At 44.9% G+C, this 14,203-nt stretch overlaps 1 protein-coding gene across 3 annotated transcripts in view; it reads left to right on the forward strand.

The window, feature by feature from the left end:
* TUBGCP3 (tubulin gamma complex component 3) overlaps nt 1–14,203 on the forward strand; it is a 73,514-nt gene that overhangs the window by 31,552 nt on the left and 27,759 nt on the right. For all 3 annotated transcript variants that reach the window (XM_007466366.1, XM_007466367.1, XM_007466368.1), the window contains 3 exons: nt 1,163–1,329; nt 11,157–11,267; nt 11,599–11,707. In XM_007466366.1, the coding sequence (XP_007466428.1) occupies nt 1,163–1,329; nt 11,157–11,267; nt 11,599–11,707 (387 nt within the window). The remainder of the gene's footprint in view (nt 1–1,162; nt 1,330–11,156; nt 11,268–11,598; nt 11,708–14,203) is intronic.

Raw genomic sequence — 14,203 nt, forward strand, 5'->3', positions numbered from 1 at the left:
CCTTTCATGGTCCTGGCGCCTCTGGCTCCTCCCTAGGCCCCCAGGCTTTGCCCCCCGGGGGCGCTGGGATCCCCGCTCCGGGCCTTCTTCATGCCCTGTCCTCATAACCTGCCAGCTGGCTCTGTCTCTGTTTGTGCACACGTGCCAAGAGGGATCTCACTAAAGTCAGAGTACCTCAGTCCTTTCCTTAAAATCTGTCCGCAACCCGGAGACGCAGACGTAGAGTGAATGGACTTGAGGGCATGGGGAGTGGGAAGGGTGAGCTGGGACGCAGTGAGGGAGTGGCATGGACATATATACACTCCCAAACGTAAGGTAGATCGCTAGTGGGAAGCAGCCGCACAGCACAGGGAGATCAGCTCAGTGCTTTGCGACCACATAGAAGGGTGGGCTAGGGAGGGTGGGAGGGAGGGAGACGCAAGAGGGAGGGGCTATGGGGATGTATGTATGTGTATAGCTGATTCACTTTGTTATACAGCAGCAACTAACACACCATTGTAAAGCAATTATGCTCCAATAAAGATGTTAAAAAAAAAAAAAACTTTTTGCAATCTAACGAACTCCAGAATTATTCACATGGGAAACTCTTGGTGTGCTTATACTGTTGGATCTGGTTTTTGCCACTCCCAATATTTTATGCTGAGCTGTGCTCCTGGGACACCGGGCACTTTTAACACAGGGCCATGTTTTCAAACTGTAGGGCCACCAGTTAGTTAATGGGTTATGACGTCAGTCTAATGAGTTGAGACCAGTGTATTATACCAAAAGAGAAAAAGGAAAAAATAGAAAATCTTAAAGTGTAAGTATTGTTTGTAAAACTCTTGTTTTCTATATATGCTTATTTGTGTATTGGATTGTGGTATAAAGTGTGAGTCTTGATGTGGGTCTCAGTCAGGAAAAGGTGAAGAATTGTGTTCTCGATCGTATCTCGAGTCACGTTTTCCATAGAGGTCGTGGAGAGTCACGTGAAGCCCAGGTAGGACCTAGGCCTCGGGCTCCTGGTCCGTCACGTGTTGACTGCACGTGTTGACTGCTGCCTCTACGTCCAAACGGTGCTAAGAGAGCAGCCACACTTCATCTCCTTGACTTGGCCATTTGCATTAGTGTTCAGTTGTTGGTTTCTGCTGTGAGTGTCAATGTGGATGTTTTGCTGTGTCCCCAGGAAGGAAGGGAGGTGAGCTGGCTTCAGCCGTCCACGCCTACACCAAGACGGGGGACCCCTCCATGAGGTCCCTGGTGCAGCACATCCTCAGCCTGGTGTCGCACCCCGTCCTGAGCTTCCTTTACCGGTGGATCTACGATGGGGAGCTTGAGGACACGTACCACGAAGTAAGGGACGCGGCCCCTCCTCAGGCGCGGCTTTGAGGAGCATGGGAGCAGTTACCCTTTCTTGATTTTTTTCCAAAAACTATTTCCTCCTCACAGTGGTGCCACCACACTTCATTTGCATGCCTGGCCTATTTTGCCAATTACCTCATTGATCAGAGCTGTATTTGGCTAGTGAGAAATTGTTATCCCCGTTTGAGCGGTGGGAAACTCAGCAAGGTCAGATCGCTTGTCCCTGTTGATCAGCAAGCTGGCGGCAAAGCTTGGACTAGGTGTCCCCAGTCTTAATCCGGTTTTGCTGGCGGGGGCGGGGGGGCGTATTACATGTTCTCATGCTTTGCACCATTACTGTATGAACTGAACTCATTCTGGTTAACTGGTGCTGACAATTTTAATGAGGCAAGTTATCTGTATATGTGTATACGTATATGTACCTATTGAAATACAGTTAGTTCCGCCAGAATGTAACATATTTGTCCCTAAAAATCACTGCTATGCAAAATCATACGGTAAAAACCAGACTTCTGACAAAAAGTAGAGTGAGGGGCACCACACTCAAAAACCTTGTCATTATGTTACATTAAAAAAGGATAGGAGTTAAATGGAAGCTGTAGCACAGTTTTTAACACATACTAAACGGTTAAGGAATGGGCAAATTCTAGAGTAAATATGCCATTGACCTTGACAGAGCCCTAGTATTAGCTTGTGGGCCTGGGTGGAGGCAGGACGGACGGTCCTGGCTGCTGGAACGCGTGGGTGAAGGCGGCAGGGCAGTTTCAGGTGCGCCTGTGGGGATGTTCGTGTGGCCCACGTGGCTGGGCTCCTGTTTTCACCTGGTTTTTCGCGGGTGAAATTGCACGTAAGCAATCATGGAAGCAGATCTGACCGTAGGTGGTACTGTTTTGTGCTTTGGGGACACACACAGCATCCACATGTGCATGTGTGCTGTGGAGGCTCCCAGGGTGCCCTGTAGGCCTCCTGTGCAGGGTTGGGCTTGTAACTGTTGCCGCCTGGACACAGCCCTTTTGCCTAACAGCTCTCCTATCCGAGCAGATTATGTTCTTTTAGTTTTAAATCTTACCCACATTATTAAAGTGAACACCACTTTATGTGCCTCCCTGGGAGTGTTTATGAGCTTCTCTGAAGTCAGTCCTGGGAGATGGGCTGGCTCGGCTGTGGGGAGGGCACAGCTGTAGGTTTGACTCCATCTCGAGCGCTGGGTGGCTTTCCCAGTCCCCACACTCCATGCGCCCCCGTCGGCTTATTCCTCCTTCCTGTGTGCACTTCATGTCACCCACCCTGAGTAAAAGTGGTTTTTTTTTTTTTTTTTTTTTCCTTGCGTTATGCGGGCCTCTCACTGTTGTGGCCTCTCCCATTTGCGGAGCACAGGCTCCGGACGCGCAGGCTCAGCGGCCATGGCTCACGGGCCCAGCCGCTCCGCGGCATGTGGGATCCTCCCGAAACGGGGCATGAACCCGCGTCTCCTGCATCGGCAGGCGGACTCCAAAGCACCGCGCCACCAGGGAAGCCCAGTAAAAGTGTTTTTAATCTAATGCATGAGATGTGGCGTCTCCTGTGGTATTTACGTATTTGTGTTTCACTGGTAACTAGTGAGATTGACCAGCTTTTCATGTGTATCGGTTATTTTTATTTGTCCTACTAATTGCTGTTTGTATTGTTTCCCCATTTGTCCTGTGGATTTGTCTGACTTTTTAAGAGTCGAATCATGGGATGGGTTTATACATTTGGATATCTTGTATCTGTAATTGCACTTTTTTCCTTTAATTATTTTTCTTCAACCATTTGTTTTCACATTATTTCAGACTTAGAGGTGTAAGAATAGTACCGAGAATCATAGGCTTGACGGATGCTTTCCAAATGTTGGTTTTGCCATGTTTTATCGTATACTGAATTCCCATTTACACCCGAGTCTGTTTCTGGACTCTATTTTTTTCTGATTTTTTTTTTTTTTTTTTTTTTTTTTTTTTTTTTTTTTTGGTTTGCTATTTCTTTGTCAGTGATACTTAAGCGTAGCTTTAAAGTTTGATATCTGGTAGGGGCAGCTCTTTTCACAATCGTCCTTGTTTCTGCACATTTCTACTTACATATAGATTTAGAATTAGCTTGTTCATTCTGCCAGATGAAACCTGAGAGAGTTCCTAGAAACACAAACTATCAGACTGACTCATGGGAAATAGAAAATCTAAATAGACCTGTAACAAGTAAAGAGAATAAATCAGTGCTCTAAAAACCTTTCCAGTAAAGAAAAGCCCAGGGCCAGATGGCTTCACTGGCGGATGTGACCAGAGTGGGGCCGGGGCCCTGTCTGCCTGGCGGGGCTCCTGGACCTGCTTTCTCTGGCCCGCCGTCCACTCCTCCCCACTAACTTCCCTGCGTGCAGCTCCTGTCGGTCTTTGTTGGCGGCTCTGCAGAGCTCACTTCCTGTGTAACGTGGCTTCATCCTGTGGTCCCTCCAGGAAGCTCTTTGAAACGCCCATGTTTACCTGGTTCCCGGGAGGCTTTTCTCTCCCCCTCCTGCTGCAGAGCAACTCTCAGTGTCCCACCTTGGCTGCCTCTGGGTTTGACTGACCTGCAGCCCAAGGATGAGTTTTCAGTCCTTTTATCTGGAAGAAAAACTTCCAGGTGGCCTCTGAGCTTTGCTATTTCTGTGGCGTCATTAAAACTGCCTCTGGGTCCACCAGTTGGGATTTTACTTTTATTTTGTTTATTTATTTATTTTAAATTACTTAATTTAAGTTTTGGCTGCGTTGGGTCTTCGTTGCTGTGCGCGGGCTTTCTCTAGTTGCGGTGAACGGGGGCTACTCTTCGTTGCAATGCACGGGCTTCTCATTGCGGTGGCTTCTCTTGTTGCGGAGCATGAGCTCTAGGGCACGCGGGCTTCAGTAGTTGTGTCACATGGGCTCAGTAGTTGTGGCTTGTGGGCTCTAGAGCGTAGGCTCAGTAGTTGTGGCTCACGGGCTTAGTTGCTCCGCGGCACGTGGGATCTTCCCGGACCAGGGCTTGCACCCGTGTCCCCTGCGTTGGCAGGTGGATTCTTAACCACTGCACCACCAGGGAAGGCTGGACTTTTCTTTTAATTATTAAAAAGATATGATCCTTTAGTACAGTGGTGCAAGGATTAGTATCCAGCTTTTGTTTTGTTTATCTTGTATTAGGATGAAGTGCAAAGGCAGGCAAGACTAGAGCCCTGTAAAGATTTACAGATGTCCTCTGGATATAGATATTTTTCCAAAGAAGACATACAGATGGCCAACAGACACATGGAAGGATGCTCAACATCACTAATTATTAGAGAAATGCAAATCAAAACCACAGTGAAATATCACCTCACACCTGTCAGAAATGGCCATCATCAAAAAGACAAGAAATAACAAACGTTGGCGAGGACGTGGAGGAAAGGGAGCCCCGTGCACTGTTGTTGGGAGTGTGAATTGGTGCAGCCACTGTGGAGGGCTCTCAAAATAATTAACAGTAGAACTACCATAGGAGCCGGCAATTCCGCTCCTGGGTATATACCTGAAAAAACGTAAACACTGGATTGAAAAGATACATGCACCCCGATGTTCATAGCAGCATTATTTCCAATTGCCAAGATATGGAAGCAACCTAAGTGTCCATCAACAGATGAATTAATAAAGAAGATGAGGTACATATACACACAATGGAACACGACTCCGCCATAAAAAGAATGGAATTTTGCCATTTGCAACAACGTGGATGGACTTGGAGGGCATTATGCCAAGTGAGATAAGTCAGAGAAAGACCAGTACTGTATGCTATCACTAATATGTGGAACTTAAAAAATACAACAAACTAGTGAATGTAACAAAAGAGCAGCAGACTCAGATGTAGAGAGCAAACTAGTGGTTACCAGTGGGGAGAGGGAAGGGGGAGGGGCAAGATAGGAGTGGACGATTAAGAGGTACAAACGGTCATGTATAAAACAAGCTACAAGGATATACTGTACAGCACAGGGACTATAGCCGGTATTTTATAATAAGTGTAAATGGACTTTTAATCATTGCGAATCAATATGTTGTACACCTCAACTTATATAATAATGTACATCAACTATACCTCAGTTAAAAAAAAGATTTTACCGATGCACTGAATGATTAGTGTAAAAAGTACTTGCAGTGTTTGGGGAGAAGTTTCAAACTATTTTTGGTTCTTACAGAGCAGTACTGTAAAAGAAAGCCAAAGTTTTTCATTTTGCTACAATGACTATCTAGGGAAACTCTATCATGAGACATTTAGTGGCTCACATGGGTTCTCCCCCGTAAACTGAGAGAGGTAAACAAATTATGCCAGTGTGTTCAAGGTAAGAACATGATAGCTCCGTGCTAATTTGTTTTATATTTTTGCCTTTTGGATAAACCTCTCAGAGCTATAAAGGATTGGGGCCTTCAACTAGGAACAGGAAAATAAGGGAAAAGTTAAAAGTCAGCACTCTTGCTTTCAAAATTAGAAAAATTTCAGACAGCAAGATCAAATGTTAGCTGAAATGCTCTGCTGATGCTTCCAAATCTGCATCCTTGGATCGGAAGGTCAGTGCACTAACTAGAGAGAATGCAGGGGCTGCTTTTTGGACTATCTGTGGACGCCTTCAGCACTCTCCTTATTTTGTTCCTCTTACACTTTTGCTAGGAATTACTGGATTTAAAGGTAGACCATGTACCTGTCTTACACTTCGGCACTTTCACGCCCACCCCTGAAAGCTGTCGTCTGCCAGTCTGCCTGATCAGCTCCCTCTGGCCTTCCCCTGGTCCAGAGCCTCTGGCTTCTCTCCGCGTGGCCAGAGGCGAGTCTCTTGGTGGCGGCCTCCCTGTTGACCCGTTGAAGTTGGGGTCCTTTGTGGTCTGAATGAATGGATCTGGTCTGAGAAGATAAGTCGCTTGCTGAGGAAATTACCCTCTTTATTTCTGTTTTTAGCAGGAAGACCTTGGCATTTGTCCAGCACTTCATGAGAAATCATGGTTCAATTATGCTTTATTTTTCCCTCACTTCTTTCTGTGTTTGACATAGTGGTGAAAATTAAAGAACCTTGAGTAGAAAGTGCATCTGTAAAATAAAAGCATATTGCAGTTATATTCTGACCTTGATTCTTTTCCTCTGTAACTCTATTTTTTGCAAGATTAATTATGCCCAGGTCTCTCGGTGTTTGCTTCTAGATGTTTGCTGGTGGGGTGATTGAGTGCTACTTTCCCTCAGATGAAGTGATGCTTTCATAACTTCTAAAGATGACTGAATGCCCGAGTTCTTTATCTTTTAAATTAAATTTTCTTATTGTTCATACTGATAAAAATCCAGCTGTACTCCAACTATCAGGATAAATTAGTGTGTTGTCTGTAGAAACTGGCTCTTCTGTTTAAGTGAATAACAGATAAATAACAATTTATATGCAGTTAATCTAATCTGTTGAATGGCAAGCCGCAGAGCGGACACACTGTGGTGACTGGGTAACCTCTTAGATTGTTCATGGTGAGCTTGTGACATCTTAATTTCTATCAGGGCTGATTTGAGTTTATGTTAAAGTGGTGATAGCCTCATTATAATAGTACTGAAAGCAGTCATTAGTTATGTGTTTAAAATTAGAAAGGGAATATAAATTTAAAAACTAAAAAAAGGAATATCAATAAATACTTTCATAATTTAAATTGATATCTAAAGATAAGAATATGAGTTGGAAATAAATGTAGCAATCTCATCCTCATGATCATAAAAATGTTGGCATTTGTTCAGATGCCTACTTAAAGGAAACTGGCTGTATTTGATCCTAGATGGCTCGATACCATCTAGGATCAAATACAAGGATCAAATATAAGACCTTAACATCATTAGAAATTTTGTTTCCTTAAATAGTTACCCTTGGGAGTAGATTTCTGTGAACAGGAAAAAAAAATCTTTTTAGTTGATCGCCTTGGGAAAACAGTGTTTCTAAAAAAATTCTTACTTGTACCATATGTTCACTCATTGGCTTGAATTACTCAGTTCTTTTGAACAGTATTTTTTTCTGATTAAAAAATGTGCAATTAAAACGTTTTTGAGTATGTAAACACAGAGGGGAAAATTAAAATTTATTGACTCTCATCATGAACCTATAACCTCTGTTAATATTTTTGTATATCCCTTTTTACAGTGTATTCTTTTTTTTTTTTTTTTTTTTGCAGTACGCGGGCCTCTCATTGTTGTGGCCTCTCCCGTTCTGGAGCACAGGCTCCAGCCGCGCAGGCTTAGTGGCCATGGCTCACGGGCACAGCCGCTCTGCGGCATGTGGGATCTTCCCGGACCGGGGCACGAACCCATGTCCCTTGCATCGGCAGGCGGACTCTCAACCACTGCGCCACCAGGGAAGCCCTACAGTGTATTCTTATATATATTTATGTGTGTGTATATCATACCACGCATAGTATTTTGTAACCTCTTTTCTTTAAAAATAAATTGATTTATTTTTGGCTGCGTTGGGTCTTCGTTGCTGCTCACAGGCTTTCTCTAGTTGCTGCGAGCGGGGGCTACTCTTCGTTGCAGTGCATGGGCTTCTCGTTGCGGCGGCTTCTCTTGTTGCGGAGCATGGGCTCTAGGCACGTGGGCTTCGGTAGTTGCGGCACGTGGGCTCAGTAGTTGTGGCTTGCGGTCTCTAGAGTGCAGGCTTGGTAGTTGTGGCACATGGGCTTAGTTGCTCTGTGGCATGTGGGATCTTCCAGACCAGGGCTCAAACCTGTGTCCCCTGCATTGGCAGGCGGATTCTTAACCACTGCACCACCAGGGAAGTCCTGTCACCTCTATTTTTATTTGAAGTAAATAAAGAAAATAATTTCATGCCATTAAACATTATTCTTCTATACCAAGACTTCTTAAAATGTGATCTCTGAAACTCCTGAATAGCACATAAAACTGTGTATTTTGTGGATATAAGCATTTTTTTCCTGGGAAGAAAATCTGTAGTTTTCATCACATTCTCAGAATGGCTTCTGATAGTTAACAAACTTCATTTTAATTAATTAATTAATTAATTTTTTTCCAGCCATGACACGTGGCTCGCGGGACCTTGGTTCCCCAACTAGGGATTGAACCAGGCCACGCAGTGAGAGTGCTGAGTCCTAACCACTGGACTGCCGGGGAATTCCCATACTTCAGTTTTAATGACTACATGATAATACTCTGCAATTCGTTTTTACACATTTAGTGTGTGTTAGAAGGATGTTGTGCCCCGAAATACTTTATTCCAGTAACGCAAGGATAATGTTCACTCAAAGTTTCTTCATCTGTATTCACAAATGAAGGTGGTCTGTAGTTTCCATTTGGGGCATTATTTTGATCAGGATTAGCTTGTGTTAAACGAGATTCATTAAATAAACAGGCGCCGCACGTTGTCCTGTGGCCTTTTCTTACAGTTTAAGGCCCCATGTCTTAGCGATGGCGGCTTACATTTCTGATTTCTTCTGCAGATGCTGCTCTTTTTAGAGTCTTCTCTCTCCCTCCCTCCTCTGTTTCTCAAGCCCCTTCTTTAGGTTTATTTTGGTTATTTACTTTTTGCTAGGAAACTATTAATTTTGTATTGCTATATATTTGCTAAAAATATATTTTTTAATTCTTTAAATCCATTTTGTATCTGCAGACACACCTTTGTAGCCAGGGTTGTGTGTTATTCACCAATTGGTGATTTGGAATTTATGTAAAAATCAACAAAAAGGCATTTAGGTATGTTAGGACTTCAGTGGCTCTTACAGTCCAGTGGGAGGACCGAGCTGCCATGTGTAACGTGGCCGTTGCTGCGTCTCAGACATCCAGCTGCTGACTTAAAGTACTGCCAAGTACTCAGGCTGTGGTCCAAATGCCATTTCTCCCTAAAAGGGACTGGGGCTCCTTGGAGAAGCAGCTGACTCTAGGTCGGGGGAGAAATGAACGCTTAGGAACCTAGAGCCTAGATCAGGCCAGCAGCAGGGAAGGCACCTCGCGTGGAGTCTGAAGGATGCAGCGTCAGCTCAAGGCACTCCACCCTCCCAGGATGGGCAACGGGACACCGGGAGGGTTAGTAACTGAGATGGATCGAAGCACCAGATGCGCTCCAGTCCATCTAACTAGTCGCCGTGGATGGGTGTAAACATACTATCAAGACACTCTTCAGCGTCTCTTGGTGGAGTCACATTTTCCCCTTTTAATCTTTCGATGTAAGTGATTGTAATGATCGCTCCTGGTGAGGACGCTAGCTCAGAGGAAAGGGTGCTGTATTAAATAAGAGGTGCTGGCCTGGCCAGTAAAGAGAAAATGCAGCCCAGAAGGAAACAGACCCCAGTGTCTACTGGGGTAGACAGGGATGGACAGGGTAGGCAGGGATGGAAGATCTAAGGAACGAAAACAGCGCAGCGGTAATACAGCTGTCCCTCGGTATCCATGGGGCATTGTTTCCAGGACCCTCGCAGATAAACGTTTGCAGATGCTCAAGTCCCTTGTGTAAAATGGTGTGGTGCCCACCCTACCCGCATCCCTGGGTTCTGCATCCGTGGATGCACCCACCCATGGATACAGAGGGCCCAGTGTGCTTACTAAAATTGTGGAGAATATTTCCGTAATCTAGGATGGGGAGCTCTTAGGAAGACAGGAGACCCAGAAGCCATAAAGGAAGACAGTCACCAATATGACCCAGAAAGAAAAAGACAAAACATGGAGCAGACCATAAACAGTGGCAGATCATTAATTTGGAAACATTTGTAATTCTTAATGATTCACAAATGGTCACTCTCCCTTATATAACAAAGAGCCTCTGTGTATTGGTAAGAAAAGGACAGTAGAAAGATGGGATGAAGATAGAAAAAGACAATTCACAGGAGAAAATCATGTGGTAATCAGCATTATGAAAATAGGCCCAACTTCCTTTGTTGTCAGTAAAAGAACAATACAAGCAACCGTGATTTTGCCTGATTGGCAAAATTCAAACCGAGCAAGGATGCAGAAATGTAGAGCTTCCTGTGGTGGGAGGGTCAGCTGACAGGGCCGTTTGGAAGGGAGATCTGGCATTGTTTATAAAAATTAGAAATTACTTTGACTCAGCAGTTGTGCTATTAGAGATCGAGTTTATAGAAATAAAAGCACAAGTCTGTTAGGACGCTGACTGCAAAAGGAGAGTGGCCTCAGTGTAGTAGCAAACGAGCTGGAAACCACAGCAGCTTAGTTTTCTCCTTAACACCCGTACCCTTTTGGATGTCAGGGAACAGGCCGGGGGGCGGGGTTAGGGAAGGTGATTAAGTGAACAGGGGAAGCTTCTGAGCGCAGTGGTTCTCGGGGGAGGGCGCCACGCGAAGGTCGCTTCCTGCAGTGCTGCGGGTGGACCTGGGGCCTCTGCAGGCGGTGCACAGCGGCAGGAGGGGACGCTGCTGATTGGTGGAAGGAGGAGAGGAAGACTGAATTGGCTTGAATTGAATATTCAGACGCAGCCCCAGAGGCTTGTGCCTTTCCTGAAGCGGCGGGAAGAGTCCCTGTGGATCAGGCCGGCCTCACACTCAGATCCATGATGTACGCAGCAGAGGCTGTGATTGATATTATATTTACAAGGGCGACCACACGTCTTTAAGAAAAAGCTTATCTTATTTTCACGATATTTTGGTTTTAAAAAGTGGGGAATAAGTGACTCCATTTAGAGAGATCTAACAAAACGCCTCTTAAAACAAGATTTATTGTATAAATGGTAAAAGCCTCCCAACATCTGGAGAATTTTGCTTCCTAGAATTACTTATTTCTTGATGTTGCTGTTAGCTACTATTTCGCCATAAATATCACTTTTTAATGTTTCACTGCCTCTTTCCTTTCAGTTTTTCGTAGCATCAGATCCAACAGTGAAGACAGACCGGCTGTGGCACGACAAGTACACCCTGAGGAAATCGATGATCCCATCCTTCATGACGATGGACCAGTCCAGGAAGGTAGGGTGGGACTGCTGTGACTGTGATGTGCTAATGCTGTATTTACCTCCGGTGACAAAACCGGTCTTCAGTTAAACACAGTTTTGTGGCATTTTAGGATTTACATTCTTGGGGTGAAGCATATGTTAATTGACTGCCTCAACGTATTAATATGTGTTTGTTAATAACAATTTTTTCGGTTCCTGGAATTCACTTGATACTGTCCCGGATGTTCTTATTATTTAGTTTTTAATCAATAGAATAATTTGTTGCTTATGAATATTTGTAGTACTTGGATGTTTGATCGTTTTAATTTTGAATAAAGGTAACTAGAATATTTTCCTTTTTTTAGGTCCTTTTGATAGGAAAATCAATAAATTTCCTGCACCAGGTTTGTCATGACCAGACGCCCACTACAAAGATGATAGCTGTGACCAAGCCTGCAGAATCACCCCAGGACGGTATGATGACGATGATGGTGGTGATAGTGATGGTGGTGATAATGTGATGGCACGATGGTGGTGGTGGTGGTGGTGGTGATAGTGGTGATGTCGGGGTGACGTTGGTGATGGTGCTGGTGACGGTGCTATATATTGCTTGAAGTATGTTTCGTTCAATAGGACTGACAGATTTTCTGAATTATTATCCAAGATACCTTAATACACAGTGTGCTGCATATAAAATATCTATTACTGTGTAAATTTTGAATTTCCTTTCTTATACAGTTAAACAATAACTAGGTGTAGCTATTTCACTCTCCTTGGTAACCTGTGTTACTTTCTTTATGATGCAGTGACAGTATGCCAAAGTAAGGAAATAAAGGAAACACTTGCTAATGAACTCAGAGGCTTGTTCAGAAATCAGCACGGATTCCCAGCGTTTATGTGTTTAGAATGCCGCACCGTGTTAACCGTTCTGTGGTTTTCCCTCATTTACTACTGTCCTCTCTGCCATTTTCCCCATTTGCTGCCTGCCCCATTCTCAGGAATTTCATGTATTCTCTGTGTGGCTGACTTACACGGACAGCTGTCCGGTCTTGGCTACGTTTGTTACTTATACTGTTGTCTTGACTCATTCAAGTTTATTTTGTGTGAGGCGTTGTGGTAGCTATAGGGGAGATGGTATGAATTCACCATGATGATGCTTTTCATGAACTATGATGTAGGAATGGAGATTAAACGTACAAAAAAGTGAAATAATCAATAAGTAGTAAATGGTAGAAAGTGATATACGAAATGAGGTGTACAGATAACGTGCTTGAAGTCCAGGGTGCAGTACTGCTAGCTGTAGGCACTGTGCCATTTGGTATATACACGTCTCCAGAGCTTATGCATCTTGTGTAATCAAAACTTGGTACCCTTGGACCTTCACCTTCCTGTTTCCCCCTCCCCACCGTCCCTGGCAGCCACCATTCTACGCTCTGATTCTATGAGTTTGACTATTTTAGATTCCACATGTAAGTGAGATCATACAGTATTTCTTTTCTCTGTCTGGCTTACTTCACTCAGCATGATGTCATCCAGGTCCATCCACGTTGTCACCAATGGCAGAAGTACCTTCTTTTTTAAGGCTGAATTATGTTCCATTGGATATGTACACTGTATCTTCTTTATCCATTCATATGTCCGTGGACACTTTGGTTGTTTCCGTGTCTTGGCTTTTGTCAGTAATGCTGCAGTGAACACGGAGTGCAGAGATTCCTTTGAGATCCTGACTTCATTTCCTTTTTGGATGTGAATTGCTGGGTCGTATGGTAGTTCTATTCTTAATTTTTTGGGGAACCGCCATACTGTTCTCCACAGTGGCTGCATCAGTTTACATTCCCACTGACGTTGCACTGGGGCTTCCTTCTCTCCACGCCCTCATCAACTCTTGTGATTTCTTGACTTTTTGATGGTGGCCCTTCTGCGAGGCCCGAGGTGGTGTCTCACTGTGGTTTTGATTTGCATTTCCCTGATGATTAGTGATGTTGAGCACCTTCTTGTGTTCCTTTTGGCCCAGCTTGATTTTCAGCATCTGAGAGGACTCACTAGGGGAGATTGCAGAATGTGCTGGAGTTGTACTGAAAATCCAGATCAAGGTCAGGGCTGACGGGAGACGTGGTTGCACCTGTGTCGCCATGCGGTTAAGGCCAGGGCTCCAGGGCTCCAGAGCAAGGCGGCGGCTGCAGCCGCGGGCCAGACACGTCTCCCTCTCACCCCTCTGGCTCCCTGTCTCAGGTGTGTTTGACATGCACTCTTCTGTGTAAACTTTTTAGGGATTCAGAGATGCCAGGTTAGTTCTTAGAATATGGAGGTCCCCGTACAGAGTTTTTGGAAACACCTGTGCTGAAGAGGTAGCAGAAGGAGGAAGAGCCAGGTGAAGAGTTGTTCTGATGCCTTTCGACGCTTCCCTAGTGGCCGGAGAAGATAGCACTTAGGGAGGACAAGTGCCGTGGCCTGCCTGCTGTGGAGACCCGCGGGGGAGGCCAGCACCAGTGAGCGCCCACCGCCCAGCACGTGGCGGGCGTGCAGGAGACCGCTGTGCCTCAGTCGGCGAGTCTTGCCCCCTCCACTGCTACCCTCTGTGGAGCAAGGTTGTTGTGGCTGTCGGTACCGCTGGGAGGATGGGAGATGCGGACTCGGGAGGACTGCTGGTAATGATACAAAAAGCAGTGGGAAAAGTCACACTTATATTTCTCATATGTGAAAAATTTTGGAAATTTAAAAGTGAGCCTAGGGAGTTAAGGATAAATGTTTTCCTGTGGGAGCATACGGAGCAGAGACTGGCCAGCAGGCTCTGGGTCGTGTGTCTTCTGACAGGCGCTTTGGCTGCTATTGGTTGGCATCAGACCTTTTCTTTGGCGTGAAAACCCTTCATGAATCAAACACTAGTACAGTAAGAACACTTCCCGGGGGGGGGGGGAGACTTTTAATTTTTTAAAAATGCGTAGAGAACAAGAAAATATTTGTGCCCCT

This window comes from Lipotes vexillifer, unplaced genomic scaffold, assembly GCF_000442215.2.
Source record: "Lipotes vexillifer unplaced genomic scaffold, Lipotes_vexillifer_v1.1 scaffold791, whole genome shotgun sequence".
Taxonomy (NCBI): domain Eukaryota; kingdom Metazoa; phylum Chordata; class Mammalia; order Artiodactyla; family Lipotidae; genus Lipotes; species Lipotes vexillifer.